The 12,895-nt window shown below is 32.0% G+C and overlaps 2 protein-coding genes across 2 annotated transcripts; one reads left to right on the top strand and one right to left on the bottom strand.

Moving 5' to 3' along the window:
• Positions 1 to 791: 791 nt before the first annotated feature.
• On the top strand, positions 792 to 5,515 carry LOC141671817 (26S proteasome regulatory subunit 6A homolog). Its single transcript, XM_074478187.1, has 10 exons — positions 792 to 1,005; positions 1,092 to 1,208; positions 1,943 to 2,050; positions 2,212 to 2,403; positions 2,482 to 2,673; positions 3,669 to 3,787; positions 3,909 to 3,996; positions 4,490 to 4,609; positions 4,704 to 4,844; positions 5,086 to 5,515. Exons 1-10 carry the CDS (start codon positions 880 to 882, stop codon positions 5,161 to 5,163), a joined length of 1,281 nt encoding a protein of 426 aa, XP_074334288.1. The 5' UTR covers positions 792 to 879; the 3' UTR covers positions 5,164 to 5,515.
• Positions 5,516 to 6,047: 532 nt separating this feature from the next.
• Positions 6,048 to 10,854, bottom strand: LOC141674289 (heavy metal-associated isoprenylated plant protein 8-like). The gene is made up of 4 exons (XM_074481010.1): positions 10,734 to 10,854; positions 10,425 to 10,603; positions 10,083 to 10,170; positions 6,048 to 6,397 (listed from the first exon to the last, which is right to left on the bottom strand). The coding sequence occupies exons 1-4, from the start codon at positions 10,852 to 10,854 to the stop codon at positions 6,087 to 6,089; spliced, it is 699 nt and encodes a 232-aa protein (XP_074337111.1). The 3' UTR covers positions 6,048 to 6,086.
• Between the last annotated feature and the right edge of the window lie 2,041 nt (positions 10,855 to 12,895).

Genomic DNA, 12,895 nt, shown 5'->3' with positions numbered 1-12,895 from the left:
ATTTGTGTTAACCAAATTTGTAGTAATTGAGCATTACAAATGTGTTGCACAGGTTATAAGTGATGATGAGTACAAGAGTGTGAACATAGAGTAAGTTTAAACAAGCACAAAGAAAGATTATCAACAGGCTACTAAAGCAACCATTAAGAACATTAAGAGATTTAAAAAAATAAAAAAAATGGTTTGCCCATAATTGACCTGAAACCATTATAACCCAAACCAAATTTTAACTATATTTTATTTAAATATGGGTCATATATAGTTTTGGGTCAAGATCCGGTCCAAACCCAAATTTGTTGACCCATATCCAACCCAAATCCATTTTCTGTCGCCCCTAATTACAAATAGCATACAATTTTGATGACTGCGTAGCTGAATTACAGTTGGACTGTTGGAGTAGTGTACTAAAACAATAAACAGTACTAAAACAAATAGACTAGAGGATGAAATTACGATCAGCTTGCATTTAAAAAACAATTGACTTATAAATATTCAAATTTTGATATTAGATTTTCTAATAAAATAATTCTATAAAATTTTTAATATCCAAAATTTTTATGCAAAATTTTAGTACTTGCGGCTCTAACGAAAAAAAGTTAGCAGATATAAATATTCGGTTTAGATTTTATAGCGGCTGGAAAAAGAAAAGAGGAAAAATGAGTAACAATTAACAAGACACGGGTGAGGACTGGGCCTCACGAAAAGTATTTGGGCCTTTTGATTAGTTGAAGTGGAATTGGGCCCTAAATCTACCCAACTCGAAACAAAGCTCTACACAACATGAATTGCTGAACAAGACACTTTAAATAAAATCTCTCTCTCATCTTCTCGATCGTGTTTCTTCTTCAATTCAATTTGGGGCTAAAAAAATTAACAAAAATGGCGGCGACACCAGTACCGATGGTAGAAGACACAAACTTCGAGGACGATCAATTGGCTTCTATGTCTACTGATGACATTGCTAGGGCTTCTCGTCTTCTCGATAATGAAATTCGAGTTGTTAAGGTAGTTTAATTTAGTTTTTATTTAATTGGATTGTGTTTTTCATTTAATTGTATTGTGTTGATTTAGTGATGGTGTGATTGTTGTAGGATGAACTACAAAGAACAAATCTCGAAGTCGATTCGATAAAGGAAAAGATAAAGGAGAATCAGGAGAAGATTAAGCTTAATAAACAGCTTCCTTACTTGGTTGGAAACATCGTCGAGGTTGTTATTCTGTTATTTGTTTTTTTTATTTGGTTTAGTTTTGTTTTTAGGGTTTGTAATTTGTCATTTTGAGTTATGTAATTGAGTGTAGTTATTGCAGTGGATTTGGGATTGTTGAAGTGTTATTTGATTAGAGTAATCGATTTGTAGTTGTTGGTCCTTTTTTTAGATCTGATGGCTGTTGACTCTTTGGACTTTATTGGTAATTATTGGTAATACTTTGTGTGTGGAATAATGTGAGAGTGTATTGTGGTGGCACGAGAGGTTAACAAGTGCTTTTTTATTACTTACGGAACTTAATGGAACATTACTACTAAGAGTGGCGGTTGGGTTATTTTATGCTGTTAATACTCTCATTGTGATGAAACTTGATTATTATGTTTTGGGTTTAAGAATTTTTAGTGGTTATAGCCCGTAGTGTGGGGAGATGAGGTTTTTACATAGATTAAGGAGTTGGTGTGATGCTTATTGAAGGCAAGGTTTGCTGGTATTACCTTTATTAAGTTCTTTTAGACCCTTATTGGGCGTGGTTGTATGAACTACATGTTAAACCATAGATAGATTAAAATTGAAAATCTGGTTAATAAATAGAATATTGTTATCTATGTCATGTGGATTTCACTTGAAGATGATATTTTGTAATGACTCTGCTTGTGCAAAAGTCAAACACGATGTTCCCTTCGAAGTTTTGGCTATGCTGTTTGGCACTCATTTTATTGTAATTTGGCCTATAGATTCTGGAAATGAACCCAGAAGATGAAGCTGAGGAAGATGGTGCAAATATCGATCTTGACTCACAAAGGAAGGGTAAATGTGTCGTACTGAAAACATCTACACGCCAGGTAACCAAAATGCTCTCATGCTTTTATAGTTTATAGTTGCTTTCTTCCCTACATCTTTGGTGATTGTTGTCACTATGCTGGAGGATTTGCTGTAGAAATAACTTTATATTACTGATCTCCCTACAATTAACAAATATGGTTTCGTTTCAATTTGAATGTAGACAATTTTCCTTCCCGTGGTTGGTCTTGTTGATCCTGATAAGCTGAAGCCTGGGGATTTGGTTGGGGTGAATAAGGATAGTTACTTGATCCTTGATACCCTACCCTCCGAGTATGACTCTCGTGTCAAGGCAATGGAGGTTGATGAAAAACCAACTGAAGACTACAATGATATTGGAGGCCTAGAGAAACAGGCAAGTTTACAATGGCGTCTTTGTATTAGTTGATTATTTCTATTATGCGTTATTTTTAACTTGTTCTACTGGTGACAGATCCAAGAATTAGTTGAAGCTATTGTTTTACCAATGACACACAAGGAGCGTTTTCAGAAATTAGGAGTTCGCCCACCCAAAGGTGTACTCCTATATGGTCCTCCTGGAACTGGAAAAACTTTGATGGCTCGTGCATGCGCAGCCCAAACAAATGCTACATTTCTAAAGCTAGCAGGTCCTCAACTTGTTCAGGTATTTATTCATAGTTAGTTATGTTCTTGTTTGTCTATGTAAATTAAGTATACTTGGGTGCACTTACAGATCATCTACTGCACGAGATAATTATCATATATTTGTACAATGATCTGTAGTCTGCACGACTGTACCATTAAAGTTCAAAAACAGAATAACAATTTAAATAATTTCACATCCCACTAAGGTTAAATCATTACAAATTTTACAGAAGTGGAGTTAATAAGGTGATGAGCTTGGCTAAGGAGTGCTGAATATCCTCTTTCCTATTTATATACACTGATATTACATTTCATAATAAAAGTTTGAAGCGCGGCTTGATTCAGTTATGTGCAATACATCTTATAAAGGTTGATGACCGCTATCTTTACAGAAGTAAAGTGATTTAAGTGATCTATAACGATGCTTGTCCAAGTTGCGAAATATCTTATTTCTGAACAACTTGTGCTCTTGGATTACTCTAGCTTTGTCATCCTAAATCATTAAATCTATCATTTTTATATGTAGAATGTTTGTGTTTATCATACTTTAGATATTGTTCAATTATGGTTAGGTTTGTAAGAGTATAAAGCTGATTTTCTATTTAAGAAAAATAAATAAATTAGAAGGCAATAAGTAGGTGCACGGTTATCTGGGGTTGATGTTTAACTATAATATATTTCTGCCTTGTTTTGTGATTTGTAATATTTTCGTTGGTACTTCTACTTAATGGCGTCTTGTTAGATGTTGAATTGCTTATTAGATATTAACCTGACTCATCTAGTTTTGCATAGGTTCATTTGCCCAGCAAATATAGAGTACATCAAAATTTGCTTCAAATCACATTGTAAATTCAAATAATTCAGAAATTTAGGGAACTAGCAGTTAAGGAAACGTTTTTATAGTTAAACAATAAACTTCGTAAAGTTATACATTAATATGCAACTATGCATGTCTTTCATAATTGACATGATCATTGCACTGGCTGTTTTTTTTAACTATGCCTATGTATATAGATGTTTATTGGAGATGGTGCAAAACTTGTTCGTGATGCATTTCAGCTTGCTAAAGAAAAATCCCCTTGCATCATATTCATTGATGAAATTGATGCTATCGGGACAAAACGGTTTGACAGGTATTGCACATGATACTTCTAAGAAAAAAATAAGTATTTAATTATGCTATGCTAGTTATTCTTTACTTGCTGTCATTTACTGAGATTTATTGATATATACACTTTTGGTCTTTAAATATAGTGAAGTTAGTGGGGATAGAGAGGTGCAGCGCACAATGCTTGAACTACTTAATCAGCTTGATGGTTTCAGCAGTGATGATAGGATAAAGGTATCTCCTCGTGCTAATTGATTGATTATTTTCCTCTTCCTCTTCGAATACAATAATGACATTCTTTTGCTGCAACGTTATTCTTGGATCTATTATTTTTTACAGTAAAATCTCTTTGTTTTCTTTGTTCCATAGTTCCATGTACTATGCCCGAGTGATTTTTTACATTATTAAGATACGAATTACGATTGATCCAAAATTAACGTGAGCAGTTACCAGATATGTGTAAATTGAAGTTCACCTAAAGAGTAGACTATAATCTGTACAAGTTGAAGAAGTGCTAGGATTCTGATTTTATAAGTTTTAGTCAAGTGTATTTCTGAATTTACAACTATATGAAAGTTATACACTGTAAAAGAATTGGGACTCAGGTGGTATGCGCTGATAGCAATTTGTAGTTGAATGATTGTTTTTTTGACATTGCTGCATAGGAAAATGAAAACTCAGTGTACAAACTTATCATATTCCTAATATTCAATTTATCTGCTTGCAGGTGATAGCAGCAACAAATCGTGCTGATATCTTGGATCCTGCTCTCATGCGATCTGGGCGGTTGGATCGTAAAATTGAGTTTCCCCATCCAACTGAAGAAGCCAGAGCTCGTATCTTACAGGTTTGATTTTAACAACCTAACTTGGAATGTATTGTTTTCTTCTATTTACTTTATAAAAAAAATCTGCCTTCACATGGATTGGGGTTTTTTGTAGATCCATTCTCGAAAGATGAATGTCCACCCAGATGTCAATTTTGAGGAGCTCGCTCGGTCAACAGATGATTTCAATGGGGCACAACTTAAAGCTGTTTGTGTGGAAGCAGGCATGCTAGCTCTACGCCGTGATGCCACTGAGGTCTCTATCCTCTGTCTCTCATTCTCGCTCCCCCCTCTTTTATTTGCTCTCACTCCCTCTTCCTCTCTAATTTTCCTAGGACCTTCTGCATTTACTTGTAGTTGATGAGTTCTCTCTTTCAAAAATAAAACTGTTTAGGCCTTCTGCGTTGCTTGTTGCTTTATGAGTGTATTCTTAATTATGTACGTCTTAGTGTGTTGAGCACTTCTGATACAGTTTTTAAATTAATTGTTTTGTCTAGGTGAACCATGAAGATTTCAATGAAGGTATCATCCAGGTTCAGGCAAAGAAGAAATCGAGCTTGAATTACTATGCATAGGTTGTTTTTGGAAAGCTATTGTATTAGTTCAGGCACAAGAGAGAAATGAGAATGTATGCCTCACTTGCCACTTGGTCTCTTTTCATGTACAACGCAGGGGATCGATCAAACATGAATGTGTATTCATTTCTGCTTGTTACTCCACAGATATTTTCAAATTGAAGTCAGAAATTGTATCCCGAGTGAAAGTAGAATGAATTCTGTTTTTAATGTATTTCTTAAATTAAATTCCAGCTGGTACAAGTGGTTGCATACTCAACTTGAATAACTGAATATTTTCCAAATTTGTAAAACTTATTTAAGTTTTTTTATAGGTTTATGTGGTTCTAAGGCTTGATAAAGTTACTAGTTACATGGGGGTGCAAAGTGAAATTTACCTAAATGTTAATTTTGGAGCAATTTGTTTTCTTTTGACCGGTTTTAGACTTTGAGCTATGATTTTCTTCCTTGGTAAGACTTTGAGCATACAATTATGGTACACAATGCTCTCAAAACAGAAACAGCGCCTGAAGTAATATTGGATGGACCTAATACAACTTTTGGTGATAGGCAAGGAGAGTAGGCAACTTCTACAAGCCCAGTTGGTATTGTATACGAGGAACTATAGGTCAGTCGTACGTGTTTTGAATTTTAATTGGTATGAACAGTTCTTGGACAGGTCAAACTACATTGGGTTCTTGCAGTAAGCAATTTGAAGTTTATGTCTGTTCATTACTTCAACATTCAAACCGTTTACATTGTTTCACGCAATGTTTCAATATTTATTTTACTTCAATTCAGAAGTACGTAAGGTTCTCTGTAATTGTCATTAGTTCATATAAGACTCCAACGGAAGGCAAAACAAAAATTGATGTCATTTATTGCAAGATTTAACCAGACATCCCCGTTGTAATTTAAGCACCACACTGTATACTGTGAATGGTCTACATGATGGAGCAAGCATTAGGATTTTCATCACTGAAAAGTTGAGGAGCGTAAACAATGTGTGAGGGATAATTGGGGTAAATGGAAGATGAGTCCTTTTCTCTCCTCCCACCTTTCTGATGCTCTCCTCCCTCCCTCTGATTCTTATTCCGATCCTCCTTTCCACCGCTACCGCCTTTCTTCTCCTGTTTCACAATCACCGCCTGCTTTCCTTCCTTCTTCTTAACCAAATCCACTATCTTCTCTGCTTCCATGCTGCCCATCACCTTCACTATTGAGTCCTTCAAATATGTTTCTACTGTCAGCACTCCTGCACCAGGGAACGTATTTTGTTTTTGTATGTACATATGTAGCACCATCAAGTGATCACCAGTTTAGCAACATATGTAGAGCCTGTTTGTTTTATTATATATAACTAGCGCCGTGCCGTTCGTTTATACAGTATTTTTAAATAATATTTATGTGTCATTATATTATTTCGAGCGTAAATATAATATTTTATTCTTTGACAAAATATGTAAATATGAAAATGTAATATTTGCAACCTAATAGCATTAATAATAATAATAATAATAATAAGTACTATGTTTTTAAAAAAAATTATGGATCAAAAATACATTTGAACTGATTTTTCTATTTTCAAATTCGTTAGGATATAAGGTCATTATCATATTATCTATATGTTCAAAATTACATTCGAAATAGATGTTGAAACTTTTAGATTTTAAATATATTATACCACATTAAAAGTATATGTAATTTATTGTTCAAAATTATTAAATTATTTCATATAATATAACATGATTTTGATGAAAACATGTTCTTGATATGTGAATTACGATATCCTAAATTGTGATTAGATGAAGATGTATGACATGTGTTATTTTATATTTATTTCTTTTTTTAGCATAGATTTAACGTCATAGTTAAGTAATAGATGATGGGGCATACCATAAACATAGTCTTTTTAGCATATGTTGCACACACTTTGTATAAATAGAAGTTGGAACATATGTTGTATGTAAAAAAACTCATACCTAATTTTATTATAAAAGTATAATTGAACTACTAACCTTATAATTGTACCCAAATTTTTTTTGATATCTTTAATGTGATTTACCCTTTTAATTTTCGTATCAACTATATAGTACTTCAATGTCTTAAATTTTTTATTGTTAATTTAAAATATTAGAAGATTATTATTTTGATACAGTATGTTATAAAATTGACTCGCTATAAAAATTTAATTTTTTATCATTAGTTTTCTGAGCTTGATGATTAAGACTTTTAATGATTTTCATATAATTGTTATAAACCAAATCTCAAATAAATGATTTTCTACAATTTCAAATAGCAAAAAGAGAGTAGATATGAGTTAGGCCCTATAAAGTTCATAAACACATGAAATATTTAGCTCAATTAGTTGTGTAGTTACTATTTTAGCTTTGAGCAAACTACCATTTTTAAATAATTTTTGATACCCCTATTTCTTAGGGGTGAGCAATGTAGCATATCATATTCAATTGTTAAAAATCAAATCAGATATTCGATATATGAAAAAACTATTCTTGTTCTAGTTCCATTTAATCAGATATTAGTTTTAACCATATCGCCTTAGATTATCCGGTTCAGAATTAATTCTTTATTTTTAGTTTAATTTGTAAATGATTAATCAATTTAATTGTAGTTTGATTCATTTTGTAATTGGTATGTTACATATTGATTGACGATGTATTATAAATGATAGTTTTAAAACTTAAATATAAGTAACTTATTTCTTTATTTTATTTTATTTTAACCAAGTAAAATTTATAACTCAATTGTTTTAGTAGGTCTTGTAAACGCTTTTTATTATTATTTAGTTGACTTTTGATTAAGAATATAGAATTGTCCTAAATTCACCTTTAAATCACAGGTTATAATATTTCAAATTCATATATCATCAATATTACATCATTTAGATATATTTTCTAACACCAAATTTGATGTCTTTGTCACGATTCTTGTATCTAATTTTTTTTAAAAAAAGATTTAGTTACACGTCGAATTCTGAATTCATAAATTTAAAATAGAAAATAATCTAAATAAGAATATTCTTTCAGTTATCTTATTTAGTGTTCTCCAAAAAATTGTAATCTCTTTATAAATCACCTTTTATAATAAAAAAAATTAATATGATATAGTCCATGTTGAAGTCCATCAATTTTTCCTTTCAAAAATGCTTACTGAAATTTTAATTTTTGTGCTTAGTTAATTCGTCACATTCATGACTTAAAATTTCTATAATATTGTATTGGTACTCGTTTAAACTATTAAGTTAGATTTGAATTCGTTCATTTTTATTCGAAATGAGTTATATCCGAATCATGGTTCGAGCCCGATTATTTAGATTCTTTTTTAAATTTAAAATTCATTTATGTGAATTATTAATTTATAGGTAGTAATCTACATTTAAACAATATATGAGACTTACCTGAAATAATAACTTGATCTCGAATAAATAAGATATTAAAGAGAATATAAATACAACAGTGTTAATGTATGTGGTTAATGTTTTTTAATAATAAAGTGAATGCTTGTGTAGTTCAAATGGTTTATGTGATGTTTTTACATTCAAGAGGTCTTGGGTTCAATTCTTGTGAATGACAATATTTTTTTTATATGAGGAGGAGTTAGGTTCAGAGTTAGGCTTAGGTTCGGAGGTAGGCAATTTATTTGCTCAGGAGGGAGGCTTGACATGTACCTGTTGGGCTATTATATAGATATTAATAATAAAGTGAATGCTTGTGTAGCTCAAATGGTTTATGTGATGTTTTTACATTCAAGAGGTCTTGGGTTCAATTCTTGTGAATGACAATATTTTTTTTATATGAGGAGGAGTTAGGTTCAGAGTTAGGCTTATGTTCGGAGGTAGGCAATTTATTTGCTCAGGAGGGAGGCTTGACATGTACCTGTTGGGCTATTATATAGATAAAATAACAAAGTGAATGCTTGTGTAGCTCAAATGGTTTATGTGATGTTTTTACATTCAAGAGGTCTTGGGTTCAATTCTTGTGAATGACAATATTTTTTTTATATGAGGAGGAGTTAGGTTCAGAGTTAGGCTTAGGTTCGGAGGTAGGTAATTTATTTGCTCAGGAGGGAGGCTTGACATGTACCTGTTGGGCTATTATATAGATAATAAATGATGCTAATGTTGGACAAACTTAGTATTTTAGACTAAATTGTGAATCATTTTGAGACTCTATATGAGTAAGACACATTATGTGTTAGTGGTGTGTATTTATTGGAACGTATTCTTCTCTTCGAGGGGATTCCAACGCATATTAACACGCTTTAAATAAGTAAAAGGTGAATGAGAACTGATGTTCCAAAGTTTTACCTTTTAATATGAAAAGTGGTTTTGTACCACATCGAGAGTAGCACAAACCTATTCCTTAGTTTTTCTTATAAATACCATGTACCACATCGAAAAGAAAAATAAGTCCTTTCAAGCCTCTTTTTATAAATAGAGTCTTAGGGCACCAGTCTTATTAAGTCGAGGAAAATAAGAGTCATCTCTTTCATTCTCGGTCTCTTTAGTCTTAAATTTTTCCAATATTCCGGTGATAGTTCTCGGACTCAGTTCAAGTTCGCTGAGAGTATATTCGATCTATCGATTATACTAGTTTCTCGTTTTATCCTGGGAAGCAGGTCGCTAAAACACGGATGGTGCGGGACGAAACTGCTTTAAGGAGACAGTTTTCTGGACTCGAGATTAAATCCAATCTCTGTTTGTTTTCTCAAACTCTTCTCTTAATTTAATTGTTAATTCTTATATGCTTATGTGATTTAAGAATTAGCAATGTTCTTGTGGATTAGTTATATATTCAATATATATGTATATATAATAATGTCTTTATCGTACAAGATTGATAACAGCTAATGCTATACAAGAAAATGTACCTCACTCAACAATACAAACTATACAAGAAGTCAAGAAGTATGGTCTGTACCTTTCAGTTGGTGGATGGTTTGCTTCACATCTGTGGCGCAGCCGGGGCAATGCAGATTTACTTTCAGAGTTATTTCAACCAATCTTGGCTTTATACAACCGAACAGATACCAGAATTAACAATTATGTATGTCAGTAAGTATAAAACTAAAAACATATCAAATCAGTATCAATATTATAGGTGTAAGTAAAGAGCAAGTACATCTTACTACAAGTAACCGGTGTTCTAAAAGTCTGCTGACTCGGACGGGTACTCACCACAGTACTCAGAAAATCGGAGGTCAACCGATTCCCGAGTTTTATAACCTTGCAAGTAAGTAATATGATGGCTAAAAACACTCACCTCCTCTTTTTTCACTTCCTTAATCACTTCTTGCTTGTCGTTTGACAACACTGGAGATATGAGCTCCACATGCTTACGGCTCTTCTTCCGTACTCTCTCCACAACTTTAGTGGGATCAGCTTTCGCCCCCTTCACCATGACCTTATGATTTTTCGAGTCTATTTCAATTACTTCCACTCCTACATGTATATTATTTTCATCACTATAAAACAATAACACTCGATACTGTCCTAATTAAACTCTACATATGAACAAAAGGCATGGATAAGTTCCCAACACATTTCATTATACATATAAGCTAATACATACCTTCAAATCCTCGCAGGGACTTGTGGATTGTCTGTGCACATCCTTGGCAGTGTATGAGAACTCCCAACACAATAACATCTTCAACGTTCAGTTTGTTGCCTTCTTCGTTTTTCTCTGTCATTTCTTCAAATTTCTTTTTCTATTCGATCAGGACACTATATTTCTACTTCCATCTTCGCGTTGCTGATTAATCTTATTCTTTCCCTGTCCAGTGAAACTGCATTCAAACATTCAATTCTAGTGCTGTGATTAGATAATTTAACACGAACTAAATTTAAAACGAACTACTATCATCACTAACATCGATTTCTAATCTACGTGAGTGCAACTGTAGTACTTGCTAAAGTTTTCAGAAAAACAAATTAGAATACAGATGTTATTTATGTAAATGTAGTGACAATAGCAGATTTGATACAATACCTTTCCTATATATGAATGTTCAGTTTAAAAATAACTGTGAATAACAGAAATGGAGATGCTGGAGATAGAGAACGCCATAAATAATTGTTTTATCTGTACATATTTTCCTATATGTGTATGCATAAATTGTTTCCTGTTAGCTTAAATGAGTGGGATTGCATACTAAACTGAGGACATACTTCAAATCTTCAAATTACAAAACGGGACAGTAAAAATTCTACTTTTAGTAATCTGCGCTACAAATTGCAAAAATTGAAAACATCTTAATAACACTGTATATTTTGTTCCATAATAGCGAACTTTCCTCTCTTTTTTCTTTAATCATTTATGTTTTTCACGGCCATGATCGAGCAAAAATGCATGACTTGAGTTTGGATAATTTTAAACGAGTCCAGTTGTTCGTTGAACTTGAACATGATCAAATATTTGACTGAACCCAAATATAAAATATAGTAAGGGTCTTTTTGGCGATCACTAGTAAATACTTATCGATAAGTGTTTGTCGACCAAATACAACTTATAAGATGATAAGTTGAATGTCAGTGACAACGTACTTTTTCTTAACTTATTTTAATTTTTCGTTTTTTTATTAACTTCAGTTTTTGAATTTATGTTTTTAAATGTTTTTCTAATTCAAAATTCACGAATTAAGATAATTGTATTTAAAAATTATTTATTTTAGTTTATTTAAGTGAAAAAAAATCTGACTTATAATTAAAATTCTCCAAACACTTATTTATATTATACTATTATAAACAAAATATGGTTAACACCTTCCTAAAATATTAGTTTTCACTTTCCAAAATAAAGTTAAAAGAAAAATAATTTATTTAATTATATTAAAATATGTATCTAATATAATTACAAACTCTTTGAACTACAATTCAACTTAACTTCTAATTATCTTCAACTTTTTTCTCATCTCTTGCACAGGAAACCAAATAGTTCCAAACTTAATTTTTAATTATTCATATTTTAATAATAGAAAATAATTCATATTTTAAATCTATCAATATCACCATACATACAAAAATTTTAACTTCTTTTTTTTTTTTTTTTTTTTGCTAAGTAAATTTTAACTTCTTTAATTTCAATAAGACATAATTATTACTTTTTATAATTTATTTTTATATAATAAGCAAATTGCAAATATTATAATCAGTCCGTACATCGCACGAGTTATAAGTTAGTATTACTTATAAGTATTAATCTATTTATCACTTATAAGTCAATTATTCAATAAGTTGCTTATTTTAAAATTTTCGAAACAAGCACTAAACGAGTAGAGTCTTTGAGGTTAGCGAGCAGGAACATGGTAACCGTAGCAAAAACAATCTCAACTTAAATCTAGAATATTGTACAAGGTACCAGTTGATAGCTAATGGGGAGAACATTATCCAAAGCTAAATTGAGGTTTGAGAAATAGATGGCAGACTTTGCTAGACGAGGGGTAACAATTTGAGTATCCGACTCTAAAATGACCTTTTCAGAGCATCTCCGATGTGAGTAGATGGCGGGATAATGGTCTTAAAAAGCCTGGATTTTGATCGATTCGGATTTTTCGAGCTTTGACTTAAGCGGACTGGGCCGGACTTTTCGAAAATATCAGAGCCCGTTTGGATTCTCGAAACGGGCCTTATCGGGCTTTTTTTGGGGTCGGATTGGATTGTGCCGGGTTTTTTTATAATTTAAATCGAATCAAGTTATATTAGAGATTCCGAAGACTACATATGTTAAGAACT

The sequence above is a fragment of the Apium graveolens genome, chromosome 7 (genome assembly GCF_009905375.1).
Source record: "Apium graveolens cultivar Ventura chromosome 7, ASM990537v1, whole genome shotgun sequence".
In the NCBI taxonomy this organism is placed as follows: Eukaryota; Viridiplantae; Streptophyta; class Magnoliopsida; order Apiales; family Apiaceae; genus Apium; species Apium graveolens.
This window is presented reverse-complemented; position numbering and strand designations above follow the sequence as displayed.

Coding starts and splice junctions, on each gene's coding strand:
- LOC141674289 (XM_074481010.1), bottom strand. CDS start 10,854: ATGACAGAGAAAAACGAAGAAGGCAACAAACTGAACGTTGAAGATGTT. Junction 10,604..10,733: donor GTCCCTGCGAGGATTTGAAG/GTATGTATTAGC, acceptor ATATACATGTAG/GAGTGGAAGTAATTGAAATA. Junction 6,398..10,082: donor AACCATCCACCAACTGAAAG/GTACAGACCATA, acceptor TCCCTGGTGCAG/GAGTGCTGACAGTAGAAACA.
- LOC141671817 (XM_074478187.1), top strand. CDS start 880: ATGGCGGCGACACCAGTACCGATGGTAGAAGACACAAACTTCGAGGAC. Junction 2,051..2,211: donor TGAAAACATCTACACGCCAG/GTAACCAAAATG, acceptor ATTTGAATGTAG/ACAATTTTCCTTCCCGTGGT. Junction 4,845..5,085: donor TACGCCGTGATGCCACTGAG/GTCTCTATCCTC, acceptor TGTTTTGTCTAG/GTGAACCATGAAGATTTCAA.